Source organism: Rissa tridactyla, unplaced genomic scaffold (genome assembly GCF_028500815.1).
Source record: "Rissa tridactyla isolate bRisTri1 unplaced genomic scaffold, bRisTri1.patW.cur.20221130 scaffold_33, whole genome shotgun sequence".
Classification (NCBI taxonomy): Eukaryota; Metazoa; Chordata; class Aves; order Charadriiformes; family Laridae; genus Rissa; species Rissa tridactyla.
The window spans coordinates 1,599,331-1,613,781 of NW_026529545.1; the positions used below are offsets into that span (position 1 = coordinate 1,599,331).

General features: G+C 58.6%; 2 protein-coding genes across 2 annotated transcripts in view; both read left to right on the top strand.

The window, feature by feature from the left end:
- Positions 1-2,701: 2,701 nt before the first annotated feature.
- On the top strand, positions 2,702-3,640 carry LOC128903422 (olfactory receptor 14A16-like). Its single transcript, XM_054187432.1, has one exon. The coding sequence runs from the start codon at positions 2,702-2,704 to the stop codon at positions 3,638-3,640; it is 939 nt and encodes a 312-aa protein (XP_054043407.1).
- A 5,144-nt stretch (positions 3,641-8,784) lies between these two features.
- Positions 8,785-14,451, top strand: part of LOC128903423 (deleted in malignant brain tumors 1 protein-like) — a 162,567-nt gene continuing 156,900 nt past the window's right edge. The window contains exons 1-8 of the mRNA XM_054187434.1: positions 8,785-9,115; positions 10,325-10,633; positions 10,996-11,301; positions 11,529-11,855; positions 11,942-12,256; positions 12,614-12,928; positions 13,397-13,459; positions 13,544-13,858. Coding sequence (XP_054043409.1) covers positions 8,785-9,115; positions 10,325-10,633; positions 10,996-11,301; positions 11,529-11,855; positions 11,942-12,256; positions 12,614-12,928; positions 13,397-13,459; positions 13,544-13,858 — 2,281 coding nt within the window. The remainder of the gene's footprint in view (positions 9,116-10,324; positions 10,634-10,995; positions 11,302-11,528; positions 11,856-11,941; positions 12,257-12,613; positions 12,929-13,396; positions 13,460-13,543; positions 13,859-14,451) is intronic.

Below are 14,451 nucleotides of genomic sequence, written 5' to 3' on the forward strand. Positions count from 1 at the left end.
CTCACCAGCTCCGGTGCCCTTCTCTGGACCTGCTCCAGCACCTCAATGTCTTTTTTGTGGTGAGGGGCCCAAAACTGGACACAGTACTCCAGGTGGGGCCTCACCCGTGCCGACAGGGGGACAATCACTTCCCTACTCCTGCTCACCACACTGTTCCTGACACAGGCCAGGATGCTGTTGGCCTCCTTGGCCACCTGGGCACGCTGCTGGCTCATATTCAGACGGCAGTCGACCAACACCCCCAGGTCCTTTCCTGCAGGGCAGCTCTCCAGCCACTCCTCCCCAGGCTTGTAACGCTGCATGGGGTTGGTGTGACCCAAGTGCAGGACCCGGCACTTGGCCTTGTTGAACCTCAAACCATTGGCCTTGGCCCATCGATCCGGACTCTGCAGATGCCTCTGCAACACCTCTCTACCATGAAGCAGGTTGACACTCCAACCAAACTTGGTGTCATCTGCAAACTTACTGAGGGGTCGATCCCCTCGTTCAGATCATTGATAAAGATCTTAAAGTGAACTGGCCCCAATACCGAGCCCTGGGGAGCAAGCATCAGGGTGACCATCTGCACACAAACATTAACAGCTGACCAAATGGAGCTTGAGTGCAGGGACTGCTGGAGAAACGCTGGGATTTAGCCAACAGAAATTCTTGAAGTCTTTCAAGGAGAAGTGTCCAGTCCTGCATCCCGGGAAGAATAAACCCAATGCAGCAGGACAGGCTGGGACCTGATGTGCTGAGCAGTGACCCTGCGGAGACGGGGCTGGGCACCCTGAGGGACGCCTCATGAGCCAGTGGTGCACGCTCACTATGAACAAGGCCGGCTGCCTACGGGGCTGCAGGAGGAGGAGCGTGTGCCCCCCAGGCAACTTGAGTCACCTTCCCCTTTGACTCAGCACTGCTGTGGCCCAACGCACACAGCTGTGTCCCAGTGTGCGGCTCCCCATTTTGGAGAAGTGGAGAGGACCTGGAGAGTGTCCAGAGGAGGTCTGCCACGATGGCCTTTAGGGCCCAGTGCACGTGTGCTTGGTGGAGAGGCTGAGGGACCTGGGCTTCTCTGGCCCAGGGGCAGGGAGGCTCTGGGCACTCTTGGAATGGCCTGAACCTGGCTGGAGGATTGTTTCAGAGACAATGGATCTTTTCTTTGGCGGAAAACAGCAGGAGAAAGAAATAATGCAACAAAGGGCAGCTTGGGAGGTGGAGACTGGACAGCAGGAGAAAGAAATGCCACTGCAAGGGCAGTGCTGTGCTGCAACAGATCACCCAGAGGGAGTCGGGATCAGCCCAAGGCATTGTGTTTCAGGAACAGCCAAGGACGATGGAGAGAGATGAGTAAAGGCAGTGAGATGCTGAGGGGAGAGCAAGACGGGGAAGCAGGGGGGATGTCTGCAGCCTGCAGGGGAAGAGGAGCAGATGTGGGACACCATAGCACAGCCAGGGGTGGAGACGATGAAGGGAGTTGGCAAGGCTGAAAGCCCCCAACAGTGCTTATGTCTTTCTCCTCTTGGCTGTGGCTGTTGTCTGTGCCACCAAGGCTACCAGAAGACACCTTATGCTTACAGCACTAGGGCCTTAGCGCCTCCTCTTCCCCACCCGGGAGCCGTCATTCTGTCTTTCTGCCCTTGGCATTGCACGTCCTCCCATCACAATGCCCCAGGAAGAGCCCTGAGCTGTGCTTGTGGGGCAGGATCTCCCTTCCCAGGGGCTGGAGGCCAGGGCTTGGCCCTTTGCCTTCCTCTCACACATTCAGCATTAGCCAGCATCAGAGACACCTCTCCATTGCCTTTGCCTACCTGCCCTCACTGCCTCCAGTTTTACAACGAATAAGCCCCCAGGAGCCTTTGGCACTAATGGTCCTCCGTAGGACCCATTAACGCTCCAAGAAACTTTCAAAATTACATCTGACGTTGACGTCTGGAGAGGTTTCATCAGCTTCCCCTGTGTCTGAGCTTCATGAACTCAGCATCAAAACCACCAGAGAGGTCAATAAAATGCCTTGGGCTGGTCCTGCTCAGTATAGAAATGGGGGTTGGCCGGGCGGCAGGAATCCCTGTTCGCTGCTCGGGATGGGCATCGGGTGGTAAGCAATTGTACTGCATCACTCCTGGTTTCCTATATTCTTTTCCAATGATTGTTATTTTCTTTCCCGTTACTGGTCTATCAAACTGTCTGTATCTCAACCATGAGATTTTTATTCCTTTTTCTCCCTCTTCTCCCTATCCCTCTGCAGGGGGTCGGGGGACAGTGAATGAAGAGCTGGTGGTCTTTCCCCCCCGACAAGGCTGAGGAGTGAGCTGGCTCTGCTCATGTCACTGCAGCTTTAGGACAACCAGGAGTTTCCTTGAGGTTTTCCTGCAGGAATATGCTGAGCAGCTCCTCTGCGTTACAAGTGGATTACAGATGAGGTAACTAGTGAATGGCAGAAGCTGTAACCCCTTTCCCACATCCCCGCTGCTGTGGAGCAGGGATGACTCCTTGGGAGCCCACAAGCAGAGCTCTGCTCCTCACGGCACACTTGGCCAGCAACAATGAGAGCTCCAACAAGGGCAATGCAGAAAGCTCCCGTAAAAAAGGACATGGGCAAAGTGTGTTTCCGGGGCTTGGGTTTGGAAGGGCAGGCAATGGGAAGAGATTTGCTCAGAGCTGTCCTGACTTGTGAGTGGGCTTTCCTCCTTTGGCAGTACCTCGGGAACAAAGGGATCCGATGTCCAACGGCAGCTCCATCACCCACTTCCTCCTCCTGGCATTCGCAGACACGCGGGAGCTGCAGCTCTTGCACTTCTGCCTCTTCCTGGGCATCTACCTGGCTGCCCTCCTGGGCAATGGCCTCATCATCACTGCCGTAGCCTGTGACCACCGCCTCCACACCCCCATGTACTTCTTCCTCCTCAATCTCGCCCTCCCCGACCTGGGCTGCATCTCCACCAATCTGCCCAAAGCCATGGCCAACTCCCTCTGGGACACCAGGGCCATCTCCTTCTCAGGATGTGTTTCCCAGGTCTTTTTCTTTGCCTTCTTGATGTCAACAGAGTTTTATCTTCTCACCGTCATGGCCTACGACCACTACGTTGCCATCTGCAAACCCCTGCACTATGGGTCCCTCCTGGGCAGCAGAGCTTGTGTCCACATGGCAGCAGCTGCCTGGGGCAGTGGCTTACTCCATGCTCTCCTGCACACTGCCAATACATTTTCAATACCTCTCTGCCAAGGCAATGGCCTAGACCAGTTCTTCTGTGAAATCCCCCAGATCCTCAAGCTCTCCTGCTTACAATCAGACTACCTCAGGGAAGTTGGGCTTATTGTGTTTGGTGCCTGTTTATTCTTTACGTGTTTTGTTTTCATTGTGGTGTCCTATGTGCAGATCTTCAGGGCCATGCTGAGTATCCCCTCTGGGGAGGGACGGCACAAAGCGTTTTCCACGTGCCTCCCTCACCTGGCCGTGGTCTCTCTCTTTATCAGTTTTGGCATGTTTACCTACCTGAAGCCCACCTCCATCCCCTCCACAGATCTAGACTTAGTGGTGTCAATTCTGTACTCGGTGTTGCCTCCAGCAGTGAACCCCCTCATCTACAGCATGAGGAAGCAGGAGCTCAGGGATGCCCTGACTAAACTGTTGCAATATACTCTATTTCACCCTCAATGAGGTATCTGTCTTTCTCCTACAACTCCCAGCATATTCACAGAAAATAGCGGGACGACCTTTTGTTCATAACCTTTTTACGTGCTTGCTTTCTTTCTTTTCTTTCTTTCTTTCTTTCTTTCTTTCTTTCTTTCTTTCTTTCTTTCTTTCTTTCTTTCTTTCTTTCTTTCTTTCTTTCTTTCTTTCTTTCTTTCTTTCTTTCTTTCTTTCTTTCGTCCCTTCTTTCTTTCTTTCTTTCTCTTTCGTTCCTTCTTTTTTCCTTCCAATATTACTTGCTTTCTTTTCTCTCTTTCTCTCTTTCACTGTTTCTCTCTTTCTCTCTTCCTCTTAATTTAGGCTTGTGATAATATTATTCCTAAGCTCACATTTTTAGCATCCCGATGATGAGACGTACATGAGAAGTCAGACTCCCTCCATACTTGAAACAAAATAAAGGCAGCAGCAGAAAATCAAGCAGTGAACGAATGCTTTATTTTGCTTTGCTTACACACGCAGCTTTGTCTTTGCCTGGGCTGAGCTGGGAAGTGCTCGGGAGAGGAAAACACCAGTGCAGAGCTCAGCTGTGTGAGTGCGAAGGCTGGGTGCACACAGCAGTGTTCTCACACAGCCAGGCCTTCTGGAGAGACAGGAAGGACCAGCAGAGCAGGACCTGCTCTGTGCCACGGTCCCTGGACACCCCGGGGAACCTGCCCCAGGGTAATCGTCACCAACCAGCCCCTCACAGCTGCAGCAGCAGCCACTCACCTCAGCTCAGAGAGCTGCTCTGTCCCTCCATGGAGGGACACAAAATGACTGCATCAGAAGTTTGTTCTTGCATCACAGACTTAGGAATACAAATTTCATGTGTGTGATGAGATGAATTTGAGGGAGCACAAGTGCCAGCAGCTACTCCTAGGAGTGTCCTCTTGTGGGAAACTCAGCTTATTGAGATCACTTCAGGTTTGGAGTAGCATCCGCTGGGTAACCACCACTGGCATGTGCTTCCTTGGGTGTAGGTCACAGAGACATCAAATCATAGAACCACAAAATGGTTTGGGGCCGCCAGCGCACGTGTCCAGCTCATGGTCAGTTACTGCAGCCCCAGCATCCTCACGCCCTTCTCTGCAGGGCTGCTCTCAATCCCTTCGTCAACACCCTCCATGAGTCTCCTGCACTGCTCACAGCTTCATGGGATGCTCTTCCAGCAGCTGCCAGGGTGACTGGAGTCCCCCAGTAGATCTCAGCCTCTGAGTGTGGTGCTTCCTGGAGGTGAAGTAAGAACGCTTCGTCAAAAGGCTCCTCTTGCTCGGGTGGCCTGTAGCAAACCCCAGCCGTGAGGATTCCAGCTGCACAAGGGTGCTCAGCTCCTCCTCTTTGTTCCCCAGGCTGCGTGCGTTGGTACAGAGGCACTTCAGCTGGGCCACCGACCATGACAACTTCTTTAGAGGAACACAGCCCCTGGGATTGGCTGCCTGCCTCCTTTGGCCCAGAAGTGCTTGGGTATAAAACTGTAAGATTGGTAGGCAATATATACACCTAGAGGAATGTATCTATGAAAGGAAGTGTATAATTCTATTAATGAATTTATTTATTCATTTATAAATAGATACACTACTTATATATATATCTATATATGTGTATATATTTTGATCTAGGTAAACATTAATAAAGGTATAGAAATTAAATTAATAATTCTGAATTGAAAATTTTGAATGTTTCTAAATTTGAATTGTCATTTTTAATTGGATAAATCCTTCTTCAATAAGATTTAGTGTAGTGAAGAATTAGAGTTTAAATGTGAACGGAAGCAGAAGGAAAAGGCCGTGTGGGGGTCCCCCACTTTACCAGGCTGCAGAACAAGCCCTGACAGGGTGGGCTGGGGGGAATTCAAGAGGGCGGAGGGGTGCCCGAAAGGTGGTGGGGCACGGACACGCTGGAACATGCCCAGGGGCTACGGCCCCCTTCTAGGAGGGGTGAGCAAGTGACGGAGAGGGGGGTCAGTACTGGCTTGGGTCCCCCCAAAAGACGAGCACGCAGCAAATAGGTTGGTATGTGCTTGTGAGGAGCTGCTGCCTGAGTAGCCAACAGGCCAAGAGGAGGCTTCTGGTCTGTGTAGGAGCTTGTGAGGAGTCGTATCTCAGAGGTGAGCAGACAGCAAGCAGGGGGAGATGTGGGGGTCAGGTCTCTGGTGCCTGAGTAGCTGATAGAGCAGGAGCAAGGCCAGGGCTCCTGTAGGGGCTGGTGAGGTCACTGGTGCTGGTGTAGCTGATAGGAGACACGTGGCTCGGGCTTGTCCTTGTGATGTCACTCTTGGCTGAGTAGCTGATAAGGCAGGCCCAGGTGCACAGCTCGTGTAGGTGCCTGTGAGGTCACTGGTGCCTGCGCAGACGAGAGGCCAAGAGCTGTCACCTGGCTTGTGGATATCTCTGCAATGTCACTGGTGCCTGAGGAGCCCAGGAGAAACATGTCTTGTGCTGGGTGTTTTGAGGTCCCAGGTGCCTGAGAAGCTGGCAGGCCAGGACTAAGCCCCCATCTTGTGTAGGTGTTTGCAAGGTCACCTGTGACCGCTCAGCTGACAGGCCAGGAAGAGGCCCATGGGTTGTGTAGGAGCTGGTGAAGTCACTGCTGCCCGCGTACCTGGTAGGGCAGGAGCAGGAACATGGGTGGTGTAGGGTGTTGTGGTGTCACGGGTGCCCGAGTAGATGACAGGCTGGGAGCCAAGCAGTAGTTTATGTAGGTGTTTGTGAGGTCATTGGTGTCTGAATACCTGATAGGCCAGGAGCAGGAACGTGGCTTGTGAATGTCGCTCTTGTGATTTCACCGCTGCCTGTGTAGCTTTTGGGCAAGGAGCAGGCATATGGCTTGTGTGGCCGCTTCTGATGCCATTACAATAATACTTGGACCCCACCCCAATATGTCTTTTTGGAAGAACCATTGTCATCAGAAGCCTGTACGCAACATGCACGTGCATGTGTGACAGCGGGACTCCTGAGCACGCAGCAGCAGCAGCAGGAGGGTGTGAGGTCATGGTCACTGTAACCCCTGAGCACACGGTGGTGGCAGCAGGAGGGACGTGAGGTCACTGTCGGTACCACTCATGAGCACACGGCAGCAGAAGTAGGAGAGTGTGAGGTCACCATCAGTATAACCAATGAACACACAGCTTTGGCAGTAGGAAGGGTGTGAGGTCACGTCACTGATGTCACCCCGTGCCCGTGGAGCTCGGTGCAGAGCGGCCGTGTGCGTGACAGGGGCATGACGGGGGCTGGGAGCTGCCCGTCCCCGTGTCTGCGAGGCCGAAGGAGCAGCCCCTGTGGCCCTGGCTGGAGCAGTCGGGGTGGGGGTGGCTCGGGGGCACCCCAGGGATGTGCCTGGGCATGGCGCCAGGAGGAAACCACAGACTTCCTGCCCGGGCGCTGCGGGGGGAGCGGGGGGAGCGCGGCGAGGCCACGTGGGCTGTGGTTTGTGCACCTGCAGGCTCCAGCTCCCGCTCCGCCCGTGGGGAATAACGGCCCCTGGGTGACACACTGAGAGTCAGGGACACGTCTGAGCCTCTGGGCTGTCTGTCTGCTGCCAGGGCAGGGACATGATCCAGCTCCGGCTCCTGCGAGGGACTCACTGTGGGGCCCTGCAGGGAGGGACGGACAAGCCAACACTCCTGGGATGGAGCCCTTGCCCTGGATGAAGACCTCTCCCAGCTGCTGCTCCCAGCACAGCGAGGTCCATGGCAGGGGCAGGGGCTGTTTCCTCCCCATCCTGACACAGACCCTGGTGCAGTCCCCGCTCCATGGTCACCGCAGCTTGGGGGCAGCTGGACACTTGCCTCATGGCTTCTTGGATGAGCCCAGCACAGGAGATGCTCAGTGCTTCCAGGCCCACAGCAGGGTGCAAGGGGTGACTAACCAAATTCCCCTGCACACCCAGCTTGTCCCATGATGAGCCGCCACCACAGCGACCATGACACCGGCAGCGGGACATATATGTCCCTCATATATGGTCATGAACGGCGCTGGAGAAGTTCATTGGCGGGCTGGGCTGTGTCGGAGGGGAGATAGCTCCCGATAACGTCTAAAAAGGTGCTGCTGCTTCGATTGGCTCCTTCCGCAGCTGGGTCGGCATCTGCAGAGATATATCACCCTCCCATCATCGACGTCCCCCTGAGTCCCCAGGGGCTGTGACAGGGAGTGGGGAAGAGCGGGTCTGTGCCAGCAGGGCAGGAGGCTCAGGATGGGAATGGAGGGACTCCTGTCCCCTCGGGTGCTGTGGCTGCTCCTCTGGGTGCAGCTCTGCAGAGGTAAGTGCCGGCTCCCTTTTCCCACAGCCCAGGGCCATCGGGTACCAGTGGGGTCATCAAGAGCCCTTTGGGAAGAGGGTTTCTTTCCAAGTGCCGCTGAGATGAGGGTCAGGAGGAGCTCAGGTCTATGGACCCTGTGCCTTTGCCTGTGTCCACCTGGCTGGGAGAGGGTATCTACACTTCCTGTGCCTGGTTGCATTTAAAGACAACCCATCCTGGGGTACCCTTTTGGGATGACTTATTCCCCAGTACTGTGCCCCTGAGGCAGTAGAGAGTCCTGACACCAGGAAGGCAGTTTGTGTCCCAGAGAGAGAGGGGGACTGGACTGTCTGCACCCACAGGTGGTAGAGAAGTTCCCTTCTCAGGGGCTCCCACCAAGCACAATGGCAGGGCTGCCACCAGGGGCCAGGAGGGGACATGAGTTGGGGGGATCCTTGGGATCATGTTGGTGTTCATGAGAACACAGAAAGGCCTGGGGAGGTGTGAGCTTGGGTGGTGCCAGGGTCGGTGGTCGGTAGGGGAAGTTGTGGGGCTGGGGGCATGGGGCTGTTATGGGGTGTTGGGCTGGGGAGGAGCGGGTTCCCTGTGCAGGGCCTGGGGGCACAATGAGTGAGTGGTCATGGGAGGGGGCCATGGGAGTGGGAGGAGGTTCCCAGGGCTGTGTTATGGTGAATAGCCCATCCCAGAAGGGCCGGAGTACTGCACCCCTAGCCTTCACAGGCTGTGGGGAGAGCAGGGACCCCCACACTGGCCAAGGGACAGCCTGGAGGGGTGAGGACTCCCACCCTCCCACCGTGGTGCTTCGGACTCAGCCTGGGCAGGGGGGGCCTTCTAGACCTGCACTCTGGGGCTCGGTGCTCTCCTGAGCGGTCCCATGTCGATGTTTGAAGGGGCTGCGGAGGTGAAGCTGGAGGATGGCCGCGGACCCTGTACTGGGAGAGTGGAGGTGAAACACCAGGGCCAGTGGGGGACTGTGTGTGGCATCAGCTGGGACATGGACGATGCTGCAGTGGTTTGTAAGCAGCTGCGCTGTGGGTCTGCTGTTAAAGCTCATGCTGAAGCACACTTTGGGCCAGGATCTGGCCCCATTTGGATGGCTGGTGTTGAGTGTCATGGCAACGAGTCAGCCCTGTCTGATTGCACAGACACAGAATGGATTCGACAATACTGTGATCACAGTCGGGATGCTGGAGTGATGTGTTCAGGTACGGTGCCAGCCTGTTCCCCACCTTTGTGACCAGGACGGGGGAAGGGACCTGGCTGTGCCCTCAAGGAAACAAGGGGTTACTGGAGAAGGGCCTGGTGTAGCTGGTCACACTGCTGAGCTGGGACTGGCATTGCTGGTTTCCCCGGTCCCTGAGGAAAAAACAGTGGGAACCCGCCACTGCCTGACCCCTGATGTGTCTCAGCCCACCCTCCGTCAGTGCCTGGGGCTGGGAGATGGTGCCCTCATGCAAAAGGAACTTAGAGCAGCTCACGTGGCCACCCACAACCCTGGGCCCAAGGAGGTCAGGGACTTTTGGGTTGTGTCCCCTGGCAGACATGAGTCCCCCAAAGCAGAGGGGCTGCTCAGAGGGCAGGGGCCCTGGGCTTGGGCAGAAGAGCTGGGTGGCTCATGGCCACCCCATTCCCCTTCCAGAGCCACCCCATGAGAGCGAGCCCACAGGGAAACACCCCTGTGCAGGCAGCGCTGACCTGCTGCCCAGCCTCTCCTGCCTACCCCAGCCCCTGCCTGCCCTGTGCCAAGGGCACTTACCAGCACTTTCTGGCTCTCCTTGCCCTGGGAGCTCGTGTCAGCCCAGGGCTGCTCCTCTGCCCCCTCTCCTGCCCTCTACCCAGCTGGGGGCCAGGGATGTGCACCCCTGGCAGTGTTCTCTGGCCCTGGCTGAGGACCCTCCCCAGCCAGGTGCAGGAGCTGGGGGCTGGTGGAGACAGCGACTGGAGGTACAGCTGCACATCTGCTCCCTCTGACATGTCCCATCTAATAGCAGTGCCCCAATGGGCTCCATTTCTGGTGGCTCCAAGGGGTTCCTCAGCCTGGCTCTCAGCTTGGTGGGGCAGAGCAGGCTGCAGCAGCCAGCAGAACCTCAGCCCATCTCCTTGGGCTCAAGTGCTCGGGGCGCTGCAGTGCCTGGGGCCAGTGCCAGGTAGCCCAGGGTCTCCGGGAGGGCAGCAGTTTTTCTGAGCGCTTCCTGTGGCTGTGGGTTTGGGAGAAAAGCCAGCCCACGAGTGCTGTGATGATGCTGGGGGAGCAGCAGGGGGTCCATGGTGTGTTTGTGCCATCAACACCCACTGGGAGCTGCTGGGAGGGTCGTGGGGCTCTTTGCCTGTGGCCACCTTGCAGGCCAGGTGGGACATGGGTATGTAACTGCCAGAGGGCTGTGGGAACTCACAGGGTTCTTTGGTTACTCCAGGATTTGTCCGGCTGGTTGGAGGGGACAATCCCTGCTCAGGACGAGTGGAGATCCATGATAGGAACAAGTGGAAAACTGTCTGTGACTCCGCCTTTGGTCCCAAAGCTGCCGACGTGGTCTGCAGAGAGTTGCAGTGTGGCACAGCCCTGTCTGTCCCCGGGGCAGCTCACTTTGGAGAAGGGGCTGGTCCCATGTGGGACAGAGAGCTGCAGTGTGTGGGGAATGAATCCCTTCTCAGCTCCTGCCCCACGGGGTCCCCCAGGGAGCAGCCCTGCACCCACGCGAATGCTGCCGGTGTCACCTGCACACGTAAGGACTCAGGGCAGGGTGTTACCACCGGGGGTGTGCCGATGATGGGGGAGCAGGGACGGGACTGTGCTGTGCTGGGTGTGAGGACAGAAGGGGTGATCACAGAACCATAGGATGGTTTGGGTTGGAAGGGACCTTTCAATGTCATCTAGTCCAACTTGCCTGCAACCAGCAGGGACCTCTTCAACTAGATCAGGTTGCTCAGAGCCCCATTAGACCTGACCTTGAATGTTTGTCTGCAGCCCTAAAATGGTGCAGAAGGAGGAGAAAGGCAGGGTGTCCATTTGGCCTCTACTCCACCACCCAAGGCAGCAAAAGCACAAGTCTGCCCTGTCTCATCCTTCTCTGTCCCGAGTTCACAGGGTTCAGGCTGGTGAACGGCAGCACGGCGTGTGAGGGGAGGGTGGAGGTCCATGTGCAGGGGACCTGGGGCACCCTCTGTGCCTCCCGCTGGGACCTCTTGGACGCCCACGTTCTCTGCCGTCACCTCAACTGCGGGTTTGCTGAGTCCATTCCTAAAGGAGGGCGTTTTGGGAGAGGAAGCGGCCCTGTCTGGAGAGACTCCTTCCACTGTGACGGGACTGAAGCCCACCTGGGAGAGTGCCCAGTGACTGCCCTGGGGGCCTCGCCGTGCTCCCATGAGAACGACGCTGCTGTCATATGCTCAGGTGAGTGCAGGAAAACACTCGGTTACTCTGTTTTCCTCTTAAATGCTCCCAAAGCAGGGGACCCTGTGGCAGTGCAAGGCTCTGGCTCAGAAGGTCCCCACAGAGGGCTGGCGGCAGGCAGGCGAGCTCCAAGGCCCTCCTGCAAGGGTGCCAGAGCCTGGAGACATGCTGCAGGCTGCCGGGCTCCCTGATGCCGCCAAGGGCTGGGGCATGGCTGCTCTCCCCAGGCCCAGCTCGCTTCGCATCCCTGCGGCTGGTGGGTGGAGGAAGCCCGTGCGACGGGCGAGTGGAGATCTTCCAGCACGGGACGTGGGGCAGAGTCCTGGATGAGCAGTGGGACGTGCAGGAGGCCAGCGTGGTGTGCCGGCAGCTGCAGTGCGGAGAGGCAGAGGCAGCCTACAACCCCCCGAAGGCTCAGAGAGGGACGGGTCCCGTGGGGCTGCGCGGGGTACGGTGTGCAGGGCACGAGGCCAACCTGACCCTCTGCAACACCTCCCTGCCTGAGAGTGCGCTGGAAGCAGGGATTGCCGAGGACGTGGGGGTCGTTTGCTGGGGTGAGTGGCACTGCACGGCCCCCCCAGGCTCTGGGCTGGGTGGGCAGCCGGCCCTTGACGGCAGCCGGGGTTTCCTCCTGCTACAGGGAGCCGTCAGGTGCGGCTGGTGAACGGGCCTGGGCGCTGCGCTGGGAGAGTGGAGATCTACTACCAGGGCAGCTGGGGGAGCGTCTGCGATGACGGCTGGGACCTGTCTGATGCTGCCGTCGTTTGCCGCCAGCTGGGCTGCGGAGGGGCGCTGGAGGCGGTTGGCTCCGCTCGCTTCGGGGAAGGCTCCGCTCAGATCTGGCTGGAGAGCGTGAACTGCTCCGGGGCCGAAGCTGCTCTCTGGGACTGCCCGGCAGGGTCCTGGGGGCAGCACGACTGCGGGCACAAAGAGGACGCAGGAGTCGTCTGCTCAGGTGTGTGCCGGGAGCTGTGGTGGGAGCCCAGTCCCCAGGCAGGCCGGGACGAGGGGAGAGCCGGACACGGCCGAGGCTGTTCCTGGCCAGCTCTGAGCCCCTGACAAAGGCCACCGTGGGGACACCCATGCACAGGTGCCCTCAGTCCCACCGGGGGTCCCTGGGGAGCTCCGCTGTCCCTGACGGGCAGCAGGGAGGGCAGGGGTGTCTGTCCATCAGGGACATTTCTCTGTCCGTGGGTGCAAGGGGGACTTGCTGGACGTGCCTTTGCCTGTCTGAGGGCCTGGCGGGTGCAGGGGTGTCCCTGCTCCCCCAGCCCCAGCCCAGCCTGTTCCCCCTCGCTGCCTTTCCTCCCAGAGTTCATGGCCCTGAGGCTGGAGAAGGGCACCAACTGCTCCGGGCGCCTGCAGGTTTTCTACAATGGGACGTGGGGGAGCATTTGCTCCAACTCCATGACTCCTGAAACTGTATCGCTGGCATGCAAGGAGCTGGGCTGCGGGGACAGAGGGTCCCTGGAAACACAACGGCCCTACGGCAGGCTGTCTGGCACGGCCTGGCTGGATCGTGTGGAGTGTGGGGAGAGAAACAGCTCCTTCTGGCAGTGTCCCTCCGCTCCCTGGCACCCGCAGTCATGCGACGACCTGCGAGAGGAGACCCACATCACCTGCAAGGGTAATTCTGAGCTAGCCGGGCACCAGCATCCCCTGCGTTCCTGCTCCTGGCTGGGCATGGTCAAATTCCTGGGCCTGCGGGGGCCTTTCGTTTCCAAGGCAGACGCTGCTGCTGCTGGTACCAAAAATGGGACTTCCTCTCCCGGAGCCCCACACATTCACCAGCGGTTGCCAGCCGGGCTCCCAGCTTCGCCTGGTTGAGGCAGAGGTTTCTCGAGGCAAGGTCCCAGAAGGGAACAGCCAGGGCTCTGAGGAGTGTCCCTTCCATGGACACCCTCCTGCTGCTCTGTGACCCAGGGTCCCTTTGGGGCTGAGCAGTCAGGGTCCCCCACGTTGCCGAGTGTGTGTCCCCCGAAGGACCGGGGTTCAGCTGCTGCCATGGGTGGGTGGCACGAGCTGAGCTGAGCCCCGCTCTCTGCTGCACGCCCCCCCTGCAGCAGCCCCTTCACCACAGCGTTTCCCTCTGCAGGGAGTCAGCCAGAAACGCCCCCGGCCCCAATGGCTGCGTGCCCCAGCACCCCGAGCTGCACAGGTAGCTGCTCCTCTGCATGCCCCTCTCGCCTGGCAGGGCTCTGCCTGCTGTCCCGCGGCCCTGGGAGCTCTCTGCCTTCTCCAGACAGGGAGAAGATTCGTGCCGTGGGAGGGGAGAAGGGGTGCTCTGGCCGAGTGGAGGTGTGGCACCGCGGCTCCTGGGGGACGGTGTGTGACGACTCTTGGGACATGCGGGATGCCGAGGTGGCATGCAGGCAGCTGGGCTGTGGCCCTGCGGTGTCTGCCCTGGCCGAGGCTGCATTTGGGGAGGGGAGCGGCCCCATCTGGCTGGAGCAGGTGGAGTGCCGGGGGACAGAGCCATCTCTGCAGGACTGCTGGGCCCAGCCTGGGGACAGCGGTGCCTGCCGCCATAAGGAGGACGCGGCCGTGAACTGCTCAGGTGAGCGGCAGGGCTGGGACACCTCACAGGGAGCCCTTTTCCCCATTGGCTGCCATCATGGCTCCAGAGCTCCTGAGAGCAAGGCCATCCCTGCAGAGCAGGAGAGCCTTTTGCCGAGTGGGCAGCAGCTTCTGTGGGGCTGGGTGTCCTCCAGCTTCTGCCCGCAGGGCCCTGCAGCCCCCAGGGGCATCTCCCGGGCTGCCGGCTCTGTCCCTGCTCTGGGCCCTGCGCTCCTTCCTGGCCATGCTCACCAGTCGTGCAGGAGGGGCGATTTGGGTGGGATGTGGCAGGGATGTCTGCACATGCACATGTGCGCACACACACACGCACACACGGTGTGTCAGAGAGGAGGCTCCCTGGTACCTGCATCCCCACCCTCTCAGTCCAGCTCTCCTTCTCCTCCTCTGCAGATGCACCCAGGACGGCAGCACCAACCCCTCCAGCAGGTAACCCGTCCTCCCCACCAGTGCTGGGTCTTCTTGGGGCCAGGCTGTGACCCACAGCCGGAGGGAAGGAGCTCCTTGCTGGGCTGTGAAACTCCCAGGAGGAGGCACCGGGGTAGCGGTGGGGCGGGAGGCTGGGGAGGGCTGTCA

Excerpts from the sequence above, each read along its gene's own strand:
- LOC128903422 (XM_054187432.1), top strand. The coding sequence starts at position 2,702 with ATGTCCAACGGCAGCTCCATCACCCACTTCCTCCTCCTGGCATTCGCA.